At 40.1% G+C, this 17,500-nt stretch overlaps 1 protein-coding gene across 1 annotated transcript in view; it reads right to left on the minus strand.

The window, feature by feature from the left end:
* DNAH1 (dynein axonemal heavy chain 1) overlaps window positions 1–17,500 on the minus strand; it is a 5,225,710-nt gene that overhangs the window by 2,224,150 nt on the left and 2,984,060 nt on the right. Inside the window, exon 44 of the mRNA XM_044076389.1 lies at window positions 1,213–1,373. Coding sequence (XP_043932324.1) covers window positions 1,213–1,373 — 161 coding nt within the window. The remainder of the gene's footprint in view (window positions 1–1,212; window positions 1,374–17,500) is intronic.

Consider the following 17,500-nt stretch of genomic DNA (forward strand, 5'->3'; position numbering starts at 1 on the left):
CCATAGTCAGGTCTTTAGCTTTCCAGGCTAATAGAAGTAGTAATTGATTTTGCTTTTTGGTAGACGACAGAGACTTTACATTTCTAATAACATATACAGATATCTGCTGGTTTGTGATCAATATCAAGACAAAAAATACAGAACAGCTGCTTATCCTATGATGTATTTTCTAACCATAGAAGTATTTATACAAAATATTGCAGTGCACCTCAGTGATTGCTAGCCATCAAATGTGTTAATATGAAGCTGAAAATTACTTTAAAATATTTATTTCAATTAATAAAAACTAAAAACAGTGAAATATAAATAAATAAGAAAGCTACTGATTGTTGTTGTTGTTGTTGTTGTTGTTTGTCTTTCGGCTTTTTCCCGGTCCGGTAATGATTGGCAGTAGATTTTTACGAAACGCCGAGGTGCCAGCTTGACGCCCAACCTTCAATGAAGGCACGCCCATTTACGCACGCATGTCTTTCGAATGCTACCCAATCACGGGGAGGACATGCAGACTCCACACAGAAGGCACTCCCAAGCCAAGCAGAGAATCGAACGGGAGAACCTCTTGCTGTGAGGTAACGCTACCGCCGTACCACCACGGCTAACTGATATTAAGGATGAATAAATGTGGTCTGACACTTAGAAATAAGAGAATTTGAATTCTGGCCCAAAAATGATCAACGGGAAAAACTGCAAGAAGTGCCTAGTTTATATGAAGGTGAACCTTTGGTATCAGCATGAAGACCTTCAACGTCACAGGTAATATGGGTGGCTTCTAATGACTGCTTTAGATATCTAGCCAATAATTCCCCTCTATAGGCAAGAGGCCCTTTCTAAACAAGTAATGTCTTGGAGATTGAGAGCCCTCAGAGAAGATAAAGATATATGTATTTGCCACTAGCAATCTATACGCAAGGCACTCTCCCCCATTTGTACCATATGCTCTCCTGCCTGCATTCAACAATAGACACAATACCACAATACTCCTGTTGTATATAGTGCAACATTTGTATCTGCTTCTTTTCTCTTTAAAACATCTGTAAATGAAGTTCTGTGTTAATAAAACTTTTCTGGTGCAACATACAGTGCGAATGACCAAAAGAAAATGAATATTTGTCAGTAACAATTATCCAGATTCATCTTAAGATGTACTACATAATTGACAATTTTGGGCTGACAAATAGTTACCATTGTTAAGGGATGGAAAATAGTTCCTACCTTTTATCCAGCTTGCTGTCAATGAGGTCTTGTGTCTGATTGGCAGAGGTACGAGCTGAAAATGTTAGAAAATGGGAGATATATTCTTGTGGCATATTTTTCAACAGCTTGTCAGAGATGGTGAGAGTTTTTCCTGTACCAGTAGGGCCAATGCACAGTACCTGAATCCAAAGGGAAAAACATGCAACATCTGTATTGCTGTCAAAATTTTTATTCTACATTTTTTATTTACTGTCCTAATTAGTTTACCAATGATCATATAATCTTGTCTTCAAAATTAATAATTGGGAAGTTAAAGGCTGAAATAAAAAAGCAGATTTTTTTTTTATAAAAAATAAAAAGTTATGTTCTTACCAAAAAGTTTCATCTGTGTTGTTGATCTTCATTTATCCTTGACCTTTGGGACTTGGCACCAATTCTCAGAACTGGCTTGGCCATTATAACTGCTCGCACAAGCCAAAACCACTCGAGCTAAGTCTGTACCCAGAATTCCCCTCTCCAGATGACCTCAGGCTGAGTTTGCAGCTACACAGGAACAGAAGAATAGCCATACAGACTTGAAGAGGCTATGTCCAAGGTAATGCCTGATAAAATAACCAGGAAGAGCATCCAATCCTCCAAAGAGGCTGCAGGAGAGGGAAGGAGGGTGGGGTGCCAAGTATTAATGAAGATCAACAATGCAGATATAACATTATGGTAAGAACATAACTTCTTAATCTGATGTTCTCAGTCTTCATTTATCCTTGACCTTTGGGACAGAATCCCCAGCTACATAGATGTTGGGAGGCCTTATGGAAGGATATTCCTGAAAACCATAGAGTGAAAGGATGCTCTTCCCCTGGAGAACAGATCCAATTTGTAATGAGTGATAAAGGTATATGGAGTAGCCCAGGTTGCTGATGTGCATATTTCGTTAATGGAAGCATTGGAATGGAAAATAGCAGACATTGCTATTGCCCTAGTAGAATGCGCTCTCACTGCTGCTGGCAATTGGAGATTCTTTTTATTGTAGATGAAAGTAATGCAGTCTCTTAACCACCTTGACAAGGTGACTTTTGAAACAGATTTCCCCAGAGATGGACCGGAGAAAGAAACAAATAATTGGTCTGATTTCCTAAGTTCTTTAGTTCTGCTGAGGTAGAAATGTAATTGCCTGTGAACATCTAGCAAATGCAAACAATATTCACCTTTGTTGGAAAAATTTGGGAAGAAAACAGGTAAGTCAATAGATTGATTAATATTAATTCCTGAGACAACCTTTGGGAGAAATGATGGTTTGGTTCTTAGTGAAACCCTATCCTTATGAAAAATTAAATATGGAGGTTTTGAAGATAGTGCTTGTATTTTGGAAATTCTTCTGGCTGAGGTAGTAGCTATCAGAAAAATTGCCTTCTATGAAAGAAACTTTAAGTGACAGGTAGCTGCCAGTTCAAAGGGGTAAAGGACCAAACACTGCAGAACCATAGTCAGATCCCAGGGAGCTAGAGAGTCCTTATAATGTGATTTCAACTGCAAGGTTCCTTTCATAAACACTTTACACTATCTAGGGGAAATTAGAGGATGACCTTCAAAGCCATTGTGGAAATTGGAAATAGCAGCTAGTTGGACATTAATAGTAGAAGAAGAGGCTCAATGTTCAAAATGGGTAGCTAAAAATTCTAATACCTTTTCAACTGGTGAAGTGAAAGGTTTAAGATCGTTATTGTGCACAAAAATAGAAAATCTTTTCCACTTGCTGTGGTAAAGTTTCCTGGTGGAATGTTAATGAGAAGCCAATACATTTTTTTTGAACTGGGGATGATACATTTTTCTGCCTGGTGATTAAAGGAATTTTTAGGAACCAAGCTGTAAGCTTGAGGTTCTAAAGATTAGGGTGCACCAGTCCCTGTGGGTGGGACAGAAGATCCAGAACTGGGTCCAGAGTCCATGGACAGTGAATTAGATGAGGCCACAGAAAGAGGAACCAGCCTTGACGAGGCCAAAAGGGGGCAATGAGTATTACTTTACTCTTCAACCTGATGGCTTTCTTTAAGAAGAAAGGAATCAGTGGAAAGGGGGGAAGGCACAGAGTAGTCCCAAGGACCAATCGTGAAGGACAGCATCTCTCGGGGACGCCCCCAGAGGGGGGGATTAGGGCAGAGTAGCTGCTGCACTAGTTGTTCAGGGGTGATACAAATAGGTCTCAGCAAGGCTGGACCCAGTGACGGAAGACCTCCTTTGCCACTCTGTGATTGAGAGACCACTCGTGAGGCAGGAGGAATCATCTGCTCAGTTTGTCATTACCACTTTCAAGCTCTCTTGAATATGTGTTGCTATCAGAAAGTGGTTGGCAGCCATCACCCATTGCCACATGCTAAGAGCTTCTTGAAACAGGAGGTAAGACTTGATTCCACCCTGTTTGTTGATGTACCAAACTAGTGACATGTCTGACTTGAACTGCAATCATTGTTAGAGGGAGGACAGCTTGGAAGGCTTGCAATGCTAATAGCACTGCCCTCAGTTCCAGAACACTGATATGCAGATTGGCCTCCATCAGGGACAGAGTGCCTTGGACTGTTCTGCCCATATAATGCGACTCCACCCCATCTGGGAGGCATCCATGGTCACTATAGCCTTGGGCTGAGGGAGAATGAAGGAACAGACCTACGAGAATTTCCTCAGATTCCATCCACCACACTAAGTCCTTCTTGCAACAACTGGTGATTAAGATGGGATGCATCACTGGAGAGGTGAGGATGGACCATTGGAATGCCAAAAGCCACTTTAGTATTCTTATGTGAAATCTTGCTAGTGGAACTAAGGTGATGGCTGCTGCCATAGACCCTAGAGCTTGAAGGACTAAAAGACAGAATGGCTTGCACTTGGAATCTTATCTTCTGTAGCCTGTGTACAGGAAGGGAAGATATACAAATAGTGGTATTTAGATGGGCTCCTATGACCTCTAAATCTTGAGTTGAGCTTAGCTGGGATTTTGAATGATTTACTGTAATGTCCAGATGAGCAAATAGGCATAGAATGAAATCTGTTGCTTGAAGGAGTAAATTCCTGGTGGTAGCAGTGATGAGCCAGTCGTCTAGATAAGGTAACATCTGGAATCTGTGCAGTCTCAAACAAGCTGCCACTGCTGTCAAACACTAGGTGAATACCCCGGGGGCTTAGGTGAGGCCAAAGGGCAGCACTCTGAATTGAAAATGACTGGCTCCTAGCCAAAAGCAGAGGAACCTTCTGGAGTGTTTGTCCATTTTTATGTGATAATACATGTCCTAAAGATCTACACAGCACTTCCAATCATCTTCCTTGAAGAAGGATAGGATAGACTGAACTGTGACCATCTGGAATTTTGCCTGCTAGACAAACTTGTTCAGAAGGCTGAGATCTAAAATTGGTCTCAAGTTCCCTGTCTTTTTTGGCACCAAAAAGAACCTAGAGTAAAATCTGGATCCTATCTGGTCTGGTGGGACTTCTTGGGAGACTCTATTTTCTAGCAGCTTTTGAATTTCCAGAGCTGCTTGATCACTCTGATGGGGTGGAACATCGAGGAGTCTTCTTCTTGATCTTGGAATGAGAATGAAGGGAATGTAATAACCTCTGGCAATGATCCTTTGCATCAAAGTATCTGAAGTTATTTGCCACCAGGCTCTCAAGTACAAGGAGAACCTTCCCCTGACTGCTTCCAGAGTTAAGCAATCAGGCCCCCTTTCAGGATCGCTGGTAGGGTTTTCCAAAGAAAGAATCTCTGGAACCCTGATTTTGCGGGCCACCTCTGCAGCGATATCGGCATCTTCCATTAGAGTCCCCCCCTCTGCCCTGAGGGGAGCCACTGCCACGCGTACCCTGAAAAGTCCCTTGGGATTTTTTTGAACCACATCTTCCTGCTCGGCTGGTTCCTAGAGTAGGACTGTCAGGGAGTGGAAAAACATATGCCCACTGCAGACAGGGTCTTTCCATCTTTCTCACACCTAGCTAATGTTTCTCTGACTTCAGGGCCAAACAGGGAAGCCCCATCAAAGGGTGCATTGATGTAAGAAGACTTAAATGGCTCCGCAAACTCACATAAGTGCATCCAGGCATGTCGCCTTATGGGAATGCCGGAACCCGCTTCCTTAGTCATCCCTTTAACTGCATATGCAATGAACCTCATGGATGAGTTGGAAACAGATTCCAGGGTAGCCAGTTAAAAGGCCACTTTATCTTGAACCTCCTCAGACACAGTTCCCACAAGACTATCTGACAAATCCTTGATCAAATCCCTCTAGAGCCTAGTAAAGTGCGCCATAAAATTCAAGGACCTTAGCGCAATGGTCAATGAAACATACGCTTGCTTTCTGCATCTGTCCATTGCCCTGTGCTCTTGATTAGGGGGATGAACAGTGTAACTGTCATCTGCAAGTTCCTTCATGGTGGCCACCGCAACCACCACTGTTAACCCCTCTGGTTCTGAAAGAATTTTATTCAGTCTCCTAGGAATTGGCTCTACCAAGTCAGGGGCTTTTCAAGCTTGCTGCACAATCAATTTAATCAAATAGTCAGCAGGAGGGGTCACCCAAGAAGTAGATGGGCAAGCACCAAAGGGTTGTAGGTACAACTCCTCAGAAGTACAGTCTTTGGGCTTCAAGTTACCCCTCTGTCTCAGAATATCTAGAACAACTCCAAAGGAGATGCCTTCTCTGAGAGGAACCCTCCTCATCATTGAAGTCTATGTCTTCTGTGACAGATTGTTCTGGGGTATCTAAGTGTTTCCTCTTACATGTTGGTTTCCAGGGTGTTTCCTCAGTGAGGATCTCTGTGGAGGACTCAGAAGAAGAGGGGCCCTGTGCAGGGGTATCCTGTAGCTTTGGTGCTTGCTGCACATGCATGGAGATTGGTGGCAGCTCTGGGAAAGAGGAATTATCAGAATAATATTCCAGTAGGGGAGGGGCCAATTGAGAACCTGCAGAGGCCAATGCCCACTCCATAACTTGGGAGGCAGATCCCCCTGAAGAGAGATGGGAGCCTGGAACTGAGAAGGACAAACTCAGAACCGTGATTCCATCCTGTTCAGAGCAGCCCATACCTAAAGCAGGAGTCGAGGAAGAGCCCGTGCAGCCGAGGCTCCCAGAGTCAAGGACTGCTCTGAATAAAAGACTGGAGCTGATCTGAGCCCCTCGGATCTAGCAGCGGAGCTACAGCCCCAGGAGGCCATAGGTTCCCATGGAACTGAGGAACTCAAGACAGACTCAGGAACTGAAGGACTAAAGGCTGTCACCATCAGAGCATCTGGAACTGGAGGTATCGTAATCGTAATCTCTAAACCCTCAGAGGAAGTTAAAGGAGGAAAGCTTGGTGGAGTCCTGGGATAGTAAGACCCAACTCCAGAAGAGAGTGGGGCCAGGGAAGATATGGAAAGACCCCTGGCCACCAGCAGCTGATCCACCAACCTCACAACATCAAGTTCAGTCAGACATCTGTAGGAACGGACAGAGAAGCCTGAGGGAGATTCCAGTCTTTCTAGAAATGGACTAGGGAGCTGTCCCACAAATCAGTCAACTGAAGGGGAATATCTCATCCTGGGAAAAATGATGGAACTCGATTGTGGTACCATGAGGGTATTGGTTCCAAATTTCAGATAGTGCCCCAGGGGGAGCCAGTACTGAAGGGGAAACTTAAGTTATCAGTACCGAGGTGGCTTGCACTGGGACCTGCGGTGCAGATATAGTTACCACAGATGGTGCTGAAGAAGTTGGTTTCATAGAATTCTTAGTTTTAAGCTTCAGTTCTGCAGGAGGTATGGGAGCTGAAGATTTGTGTTTCTTCTCTGCTGGAGCTGAAGAGGGCACCAACACCAAATGACTCCTCTTCTGACCAAGTTCTGACTTAGAAGAAGAGGGGGAGGAAGGTGAGGATATGTCAGACATGGACAGAGCCTCCTGAAAAGAAGACTTAATCAGGCCTTTTAGGATCAACTTATTTTTCCATTCTAAGAGGACCTGGTGACTGAATGCTTGACAAATTGTGCAACCTTGCTGTAAATGCACCAGGCCCAAAGTGTACACACAAGAAGAATGCCCATCAGAGTTGGGCATCTTCCTACCACAATCTTGGTATTGGTTAAATCCCATAGTTCCCTTAGATTTGTCTGCTAAGTTAATAATGGAAAGCAATTATCAACTGACAGCACTCACATGCACTAAGAAGAAGCGCACACAAAGGAAGGCAATGGCTACCAACAATGGTAGGCCAGAACTACCAAAAGGGTCTATATTGGAACATCGAATGACGAAAATATTGAAGCATACAATCGAACACAGAACATTGAATGCACATAAGCCTGAAAGCGCAGAATTCCGAAAACAGAAGTCACAAACAAAAACATTTGGCCATCCGCTCACCTAACCGTAACACACCAAACACCATGCCTCTTAAACTGTCAAAACACATCCCAGCCACCTAATATAACTACCCAACAAACCTAAAAATTGAGTACTCTACTCCACTCAACAAAAAGTAAATATGAAAAACAAAACCAGCATACTACCACACAACAATAACCAAACTACATACACACTATCAAAAAACAACAAAATATTTACATTATTAACTACTAAAACACACAATCTACAACCTATTGACTACTAAAACAATGTGCCCCCCACATCCCCCCTACTTAAATATACCAACTCCGAGATTGCACCACAGCGGAGGTAATACATTCACATGTATCACTCTGATGTTATGTGTCTTGCTTACCCTGCTATTGCACAATGATTCGTAGCAGACGTTCTTCATATTTCCCAGTGACGTCAGGGTGTTGAACTTTGCATGGGCCAACTGCGGCAGTCTGGGGTTTCCGTTTTCGAAATTTTGAGCATTCGGCATTGTTCCCGTTCGAGGTTTAGTGTTTGATGTTGTGCGATTTGACATTCTATGTGTTCGATGTTCTAATATACACCCCTACTAAAAATGTAGGGAAAAGGGAAAGTACTACCAATGATAGTAGAAAAAAGGTTACCACAAGGTAGAAACAGCATACTCACTTGCAGAAATGAAAGTGAGATAGGAAAAGTATTAATAAAAGGGGGAAAAAACTACCAAAGATAGTAGGGGAGAACACAAAAGTGTAAAGGGAGAGGGAAAATGAAAAACAAGCACGGTAAAGTGGGTAGAACAATATTTAACTAAATATATATATATATATATATATAAATATATATATATATATATATATATATATATATATATACACATATATATATATATATATATATATATATATATATATATATATATATATATATATATATATGGGATCCGTACGGATCACCGAACGGCAACATAACCGAAACAGATTTGGCCGGGCATACTTGCGCAAAAGTGCTTTTCACCAAAAGGCACTTTCACGTAAGCATGTGTGTTGCGGAGATCGCACTACAGTGGGGATAAGGGAAATTCCCTTTTCCCCACTGTAGTGCGACCTCGGAGTGAGAATATTTAAGTAGGGGGGTGTGGGGGGTGCAGGGGGGCTTGCCCCCCCTGCAAAAACTTAAAAGTAATGTTTTATTTTTTTTGTTTTTAAACACGCTTTAACGAAAGCGCTTTTTCGGTGAAAGCGCTTTCATTAAAGTGTGTTCGGTGATTATGGATTCGGACTATTGAACTTTCGTTCAATAGTCCTAGATCCATATATATATATAGAGAGAGAGAGAGAGAGAGGGAGGGAGAGAGAGAGATAGAGGAATAGGAACATTTTGAAAGAAAACTATGAACAATTTCACATAGCTGACAAGAGAATGTGGCTTGAATGGCTAACGAGACCTGGGGTAATCTGGAGAGGGGTATTCTGGATAGAGACTTAGCTTGAGAGTTTTTGGCTTGCGTGAGCTGTTAAAAACCGAGTCCGAAGAATCAAAGATAAATGAAGATTGACAACATCAGATCAGATATTTAGTATAGTTTCTTCATGTTAACAGCAGAATTTCTTCACTTGTCTACATAATAAAAATTTTTAAATGTAGTCATAAACATGGGTACATAATAATTAAGCATGGTTTCAGCTCATAACCACAATTCATTATACTTTGTCCATTCCCAATATTGATAATATTTAAGTAAAGGGGAGCAAGGACAAAACTCCCCCAGCCACATTGGGAGGCATGTGCTCCTGCAAAAATACTTTCTTTTTATTATTTTTTTCCTGGAGAGCAATTTTAATATGTTGTGTTATGGTGAATAGGAACTATAATTGAATGTCATGAATCCCAAGAAAAACAAATTGCATCCAAATTCCCAACATTTTATTAATATTACAAACTAGGTTATCTGTCTCTTCAAAAACTGAAAGCTGTGTGAGTATTAACTATGATTAGTTCACTGGTCTGGCCTTTTCCTAAGTTTACAGAGTTGCAGTTTCACAGTGTGGCCATTAACAGCATCATCATGTGCTCTACTCTATAATCTTTTGGTAGTAATAAAAAGACAGCTAGAGCTAATATATATACCAAGAAATGTTCTATGGATAGCGTACAATGCCAGGATCAAATTATATTTAATCAAACTAAAGTAAATATAATGGGAAAAATGTCCTAAATCTCTATAGCACTCCAGAGTAAAGGCTGTATGCATTCTAACTACACAGTCACACCCATAGTTTGTAAAAGGTACATAAAAGCTAAGTAACTAACCCTGAATAAAGACAACCAGAGAAATGATCTGACCAGTACCAAGGCAACAAGGGAGGGAGCCTGTCTTCCAGCAAGTATCCTATTAGCCAAACATCTTCTGTTTTGGCATATATACTTACTCACCTATGTTATGTTCAATATAGGGGTCACTGCTGCAGGAGATTCATAAAATGAACTGGAGAGTACTCAACAATATATCAGCAGCTCCCAGCATTTAGTGTAAACAAGTCCTACATGGCAGTAAAGCAAATTCTGTTCTTCCTTTACACAAAGCTGCTAGTTGTCAATCTTTAGAATATATGGGTATGGATGTCCAGGAAGCATCTCCTCAAATACCTTGGGCAGATGCAGTCTAAAAGAAGGCTATAGTGGTAGCTGCTGATCAGGTGTAGTCAGCCTCACACCTTCTCAGTTCTGTACTATTTTTTATCCAATATTATACCATGACCCTTCCAAAACGTGCACGCTGATTGGCCAGCGTGCACATTGTAAATCGAGTTATACTAATGGAAAAAGGTCAGGTCGCCCGGACTTTTTTCCATTAGTATAACTCTACTTTTAAAACACTGTCGCGCTATGTTAAATGGGTTTAACATAGCGAGACAGCTTTAAAATAAGCAACGGAGATCTCCGTTGCTTATTTTAAAGCTGTCTCGCTATGCTAAACCCATTTAACATAGCGAGACAGGTTTTAAAAAAAAGCAACGGAGAAAGCAATATCTCCGTTGCTTTTTTTACTGTTTTGCTATGTTAAATGGGTTTGACATAGCGAGACAGTTTTAAAATAAGCAACGGACATATCCGTTGCTTATTTTAAAACTGTCTCGCTATGTTAAACCCATTTAACATAGCTTAAAACAGTAAAAAGCAACGGAGATCTTGCTTTCTCCGTTGCTTTTGCTCAACTCTGATGTACTGCGCAGGCACGCAGTACATCAGAACTGCCGCGGATGCCAGACATCTGCGGAAGGGCAGTAAACAGGCATTATACTATGCCATTATTTAAGAAAAGTAATAGTTTCTTTTCTTAAATAATGTCATGGTATAATAGCAATAACCCACTTCTGGGTGTGGGTAATGCTGTATTTACCCACGGTTGGCTTTGTTTGGTCCCTCGGGCGAAACCACGCCAACCATGGGTAAATCCAGCATTACCCACACCCAGGCATGGGTTATTGCTATATTAATTGAGCCAACAAACTACTTGAAAATGCTTTGTCTGGTAATAAGTCAACTGCTTCTTTTTAATAAATGACAAACTGCTTGATGAAGTCATTTGCCTGCTGAGGTTGCTCTGTAATTCTAATACCTAAACCCTCTAGTTTCTAATACAAATTTAAGAGTAAAGACAAAGAAAGCTGTTGTTTACTAATTGATGATGCAAAAAATGTAATATGCAGTTGAAAGTGAGTAATCTGGCAGTGGAATGTGACATAAGTTAGTGCTTGGCAGCCTGCCTGCAATTGTTAACTACAGATCTGAGAAAGCTGTTGTGATTAAATGTTTCAGACATGAATAATAGTCATAGGCCACTGAAATGAATTACAGAACTCAGCAGGTCTGTTTACTCCATACTTAAAATGCTTGGAAGTGGATAGAGTAGATAATGCAATGTTTTTACATGACCAGCAAATGACCATGAAACCTGCTAAACATCAAACACTTAAGATATGGCAAAAGGTAACAGAGATGGAAAAACAGATTCAGCAGGTAGTATAACAACTGACTGTAATGGAAGACAAGAAAAAGAGACAAAATTTCAGACTATACGGAATTATGGAAAATGAAGATGTATCACACTTGATGGACTACTAAAAACCAAACTGAAGGATTGGAAATATTTTGCAAAAGATATGCAGAATGTTGTTTTGGGAAGTATACACCAACATCAGAGCCAGATGTTAGGTATGAAAAACCTAAACCGATATTGATTGAATTCTGAGATTTTACAATAAAGAGCAAGCATTTCAGTAATTATTGCAACCTGGTAGAAGGTACCCAGTGCATGCCTACGATGAAATTTCCATGGCAACTCTTAAATACTGCTTGTGATTTGTATAAATAATAAAAGACTGCAAACTAATAAGGCTTATTTATAAATTGATATTCTCCACTATATTAAAAGTCTTTTGGGCTTCTGGTGTGTTGATATTTGAAAATCCAGGTGAAGTGACAGTAAAGATAAAGGACCTGCCACCAACACCAGTAAATCTACAAGACAAGCAAAAGCATGCAGTGACAGCTAAAACAGCGCACATATTGCTACAGAAATACAGGATGAGTGGTAACAGAATGCAGATTTGGTGCAAAAAAGTTGGCTGCTTATGTAAGCAATCTGTAGAACAAGGTGGCTTGAAAGACAAGATGCTATGAGGGGGAACAGGATGACAAACAGTAGGCTTCAATCCCCTGCACCACCTTCCTCGTGTGCTAACACTGCCCAAAACCCCAATGCTACATATTACTTTACAGAAAACCTTTTCTTAACAGTACAACTACACAACATATTCAGACGCAGTTTCAATACAGTAGCACACATGCACACCACTATAAATATCCCCTTATTAAGCCTTCACTTTAACCTTCACCAGCGAAAATTTGCGCATGCATGTGCACACACACAAAACACGCAAACACTCTCACTCCAGTGCTGAAACATTCAATATATCCCAAAGTTTTGTCAATTAACACACATAGTCACTTACCTTAAGTCAAAGCACATTCCCTAAGACATGGAGCAGTTAACATTTCTTTCCATAAAACTTCTTTATTGCCATTGTCATCAATATTTACAATATTTACAAAATTTACCATCTATGTCCAATCCCTATGCACAGTACACAGAATCTGCAGTAGTGGCTAACCAGTTTTTTTCTTTTGTCTTTAACTTAACTCATTTTTTATTGTTCTGTCTGTTGCGGCCCAGTTCATAGTGCTTTTAACTTGCATCTACTCTTTAGAGTTCACATGGTTCTATACTACATGCTTCTGTCTAGAAGTCGGGGTTGTAAAGTAACGTCCAATTTTTAAATTAACTATTTTCTAATTTGCAAGACACATAATTATTTATAGTTAAATAACTACTTACACCATCATTACTGCTACTCCTTAGCTAACTTTATACCATCATTGTCTATGACTCCTGTGTGCAAATTAACCATGACATCCAGCAAGTTTATTTTTTATTTGGGCTCTTTTACTACAAGTGATTTCTCTTCCCATGTTTTACATACTACTTTCTTTCCTTTTCAAATTTTGTAGTCTCCCTACTTCTCCATTTTCTATTTATAGCTTTTCTGGCCAACAATAATATTATCCATACCAGTTCTACGATCTTCCCATCTTGACTTTCCGTTTGTCCCACACCTTATATTATTCTCTGTTAACATAAAGACTGTGCCCCTTATTACTTTTACCATATTCTCCAGGTCACTTTTAAACTATTCTACACTTCAGAAACTGCAGAGACTATGTTTCCAATTCCCTTGGATTTCACTGTCACATCTCCAGCAATGGCCCACGATTCCTGGCATAATCTTACCAAGCCTTGCCTGGGTGTAAAAGTATCTGTGCAGACACTTTCATGCAAAGATTTGGAACGTTCTCAACCTTACCGCTTTCAAAGGAAGCAAACAATAATTCTCCCACCAAATATAGGTGAGATTCAAGTGTTTCATCCTTCTGCAGTCGGATCTAATAACCATCACCTACTTCCTTCTATCAGCCTGAAGTCTATTATCTCTCTTTCCCTCACTTGCTTGCCCCCCCCTCTCTTTATATCTATCTATCTATCTATACATATATATGGGTCTTCTTTTATTTGTCAAAATTACGTTTCTTCGACAAATAAAAGTACAACCTCATTTCCACGAAAGTGCACTGTCACGAATCACAGTTCACCGAACCGTTATTAAAATTAAATTTAACACTATCACTGCAATTTTGCAGGGGGGCAAGCCCCCCTGCACCCTCCACACCCTCGCTACTTTATATATACTAACTCCAAGATCGCACTACAATGGGGAAACAGGTATATTCCCTTATCCCCCTGTAGCATGCTGTTATAGTTTTAAATTTAATTTTATTAATGGTTCAGTGAACCATGATTCGTGAAAGTGCACTTTCACGGAAGTGAGGTCGTACTTTTGTTTGTCAAAGAAACGTAATTTCGACGAATACAAGTAGACCCATATATATACAATAGATATAAAAAGTTTACACATCCCTGTTAAAATGCCATGTTTTTGTGATATAGAAAAATGAGACCACAATAAATCATTTCAAAACTTTTCCCACCTTTAATGTGACCTATAACCTGTACAATTCAATTGAAAAATAAACAAAACTGTTAAGGGAAAAAATATAAAAAATAAAAACTGTACAGTACGCTGGTTGCATAAGTGTGCACACCCTTAAACTAATACTTTGTTGTGAGTGCACACCCTTAAACTAATACTTTGTTGAAGCACCTTTTGATTTAATTAAAGCATTCAGTTTTCTTGAGTACACACCTGCAATCAATTAAAGAGACTCTGATTAACCCCAAATAAAGTTCAGCAGTCATAGTAGGATTTTCCTGACATTTACTCAGCTGTCTGCTACAGCAAAAGCCATGGTTCGCAGAAAGCTTACAAAGCATCAAAGGGATCTCATTGTTGAAAGGTATCAAGTCAGGAGAAGGGTACAAAAAATTTTCCCCAGGACTGGATATACCATAGGACACAGTGAAGACAGTCATCAAAAAGAGGAGAAAATATGGGACAACAGTGAAGTTGCAAAGAACTGCACGTCCCTCTAAAACTGATGAAAAGACAAGACAAAAACTGGTCAGGGAGGCTGCCAAGAGACCTACAGCAACACTGAAGGAGCTGCAGGGATTTCTGGCAAGTACTCGTTGTGTACTACATGTGACAACAATCTCCTGTATGCTCCATATGTCTGGACTATGGAGTAGGGTTGCAAGACGGAAGCCTTTTCTTACACAGAAAAACATCCAGGCCCAGCTAAAATTTGCAAAACAATACATCAAGTCTCCCAAAAGCATGTGGGAAAATGTGTAATGGTCTGATGAAACCAAGGTTGAACTTTTTGGCCACAATTTGAAAAGGTACGTTTGGCACAAAAACAGCACTTTGCATCACCAAAAGAATGCCATCCCCATGGGTGAAGCATGGTGCTGGCAGTATCATGCTTTGGGATAGCTTTTCTTCAGCTGGAACTAGGGCTTTAGTCAAGGTGGAGGAAATTATGAACAGTTCCAAATACCAGTCACTTTTGGCCCAAAACCTTCAGGCATCTGCTAGAAAACTGAAGATGAAGAGGAATTTCACCTTTCAGCACAACAATGACCCCAATCATACATCCAAATCAACAAAAGAATGGCTTCACCAGAAGAAAATTAAAGTTTTGGAATGGCCCAGCCAGAGCCCAGACCTAAATCCAATAGAAAATCTGTGGGGTGACCTGAAGAGGGTTGTGCACAAGAGATGCCCTCAAAATCTGACAGATTTGGAGTGCTTTTGCAAGGAATAGTGGGCAAATATTGCCAAGTCAAGATGTGCCATGCTGATAGACTCCTACCCAAGAAAACTGAATGTTGTAATTAAATCAAAAGGTGCTTCAACAAAGTATTACTTTAAGGGTGTGCACACACAACAAAGTATTAGTTTAAGGGTGTGCACACTTATGCAACCAGGGTATTGTTATTTTTTACCCTAACAGATTTGTTTGTTTTTCTATTGAATTGCACAGGTTATAGGTCACATTAAAGGTAGGAAAAGTTTTGAAAGATTTTTTGTGGTCTCATTTTTTTTATATTGCAAAAACCTGGCATTTTAACAGGGGTGTGTAAACCTTTTATATCCACTGTATTTATAATGGATTCCTCAGTTTTCATCGATGTGCAGAAATACTGACACTAACGTCATCGATCTCACATCATCAAAAAAGAAAAACATTGATCTTAAAATGATCAAAATAAAACATTCAATCAGTATGTTTGTGGGGCCATCACCACTGCCACATCCCCTGCTACTTACATATACCAATTTGGAGAGATCATACTTCAGTGGGGAAAAGGCACATTTCCTTATTCCCCTATACTGCTATCGCACCATTAGAAGGCTGGCAATGTTCGGTAACCCAATTTTTTATCAGCTGTAATGGCTTTCTCACAGGTATATAAATGGTACATTTTTTGAATGAAAGTAGCCACTTTATATACATATTCACAATCAAGCTCTTTGTTGTGTTAGCACAGACCCTCAAGAAAATAGATGTGACCAATTCCCCTGCCACATTTCTGTACAGATCAAACCTTTAAAATCTTTCCATAGTGCCAAAAAAAGTGCCAAAAAATGTAGAAAATACATTGGTTGTATTTGGAACTTCTCTGTGATCTCTAACTAGTTCAAAATGATATCTGCCATCAATACATGCTCCCAATAAGTTATCTGAGTCTTCATCTTCCTATGTCTCCATGCTGCTGTCTTATCACTCTTATCTTCTAGTGTTTCTCATTGTTAAAATTCCGTCTCCAACTCTTTAAATTCACCACTTGAAAAAGGTTACATATGTCTTTACCCATTATCACCAAAGCAGCTGGCTCTAGCTTCTATACCTGCTCCCCAAATTGTTTCACACCAATCTTTTTGATTAATCTAGGGGGATTTTATCTGAAGCTTTTGCTTCAATCATAATGCTTACTGAGGTCTTTTACATGTAGCCATTATTTACAGTGGTTTAGCCTTACAATAATTTTCTATTGTAGGTACTCTCAGCCCCTCTTGAGCCTTTGGCAGAGCAACCCCACTTCACCCTTGGTCTTTGACTCATCCATAAAAAGTGTATCACCCAGTTGTTAATTCTCTGTATACTTTGCCTGTCTGGAGCAGACCAAAATGCATGTCTTCAATATAACATGTGCAGGGCTATGTGCCAATTCAAAATCTGTATCTTCTGATGTAGATCTAAATACAGTGTTGCCTATTTCTGTAATTTGCTTTGTATTCATTCCATGACTTTCAAGAATTTCCCATAGGCTCTGCATAAGTTTCCTTTAACCAAATGCCCACATATTTTAATTGCTTTTATCCCACATCGAGGGATACTCTGCTTTCAATCCTTCCCTCTCCACTATATTCACTCTCAATGGTATTATCTTCTCTGCACTAACTTTACAGCCTGAGAGATTTACAAACTCCTGTAATACATTAATCAGCATTCCTACAACCTCCCTGGATTGAGATAACATTACAATCACACCATCTTCTGCATGTTACTTTCAGTTCCATATTCTCCCATTGATAGCCCTTGGCCCTGACTTCCTTATTACCTTTGCTAATGGTTCCAGATAACTTGCAAATAGTGTGTGTGGCGCGGGGGGGGGGGGCTTGGGGCACTGAGCAACTACCCAGATAATTCATCAGACACTTTCACCTGTGCCTTTGATTCCCAGTAAATTCTCCTAGAAGATCTTTAAATATTGTTGGGAAGCACATACTGACCAAAGCATAGAATAGATACCCCTCCATTTTTGTGTCTACTAAAATTATGGACACCCCTTTCTTTTCCTTAATCACATCCTGTATAAACATTAACACTCTATTAATATTATTGAATGTTCTTATTTG

The sequence above is a fragment of the Protopterus annectens genome, chromosome 7.part0, assembly GCF_019279795.1.
Source record: "Protopterus annectens isolate FY-2018-M chromosome 7.part0, PAN1.0, whole genome shotgun sequence".
In the NCBI taxonomy this organism is placed as follows: domain Eukaryota; kingdom Metazoa; phylum Chordata; order Ceratodontiformes; family Protopteridae; genus Protopterus; species Protopterus annectens.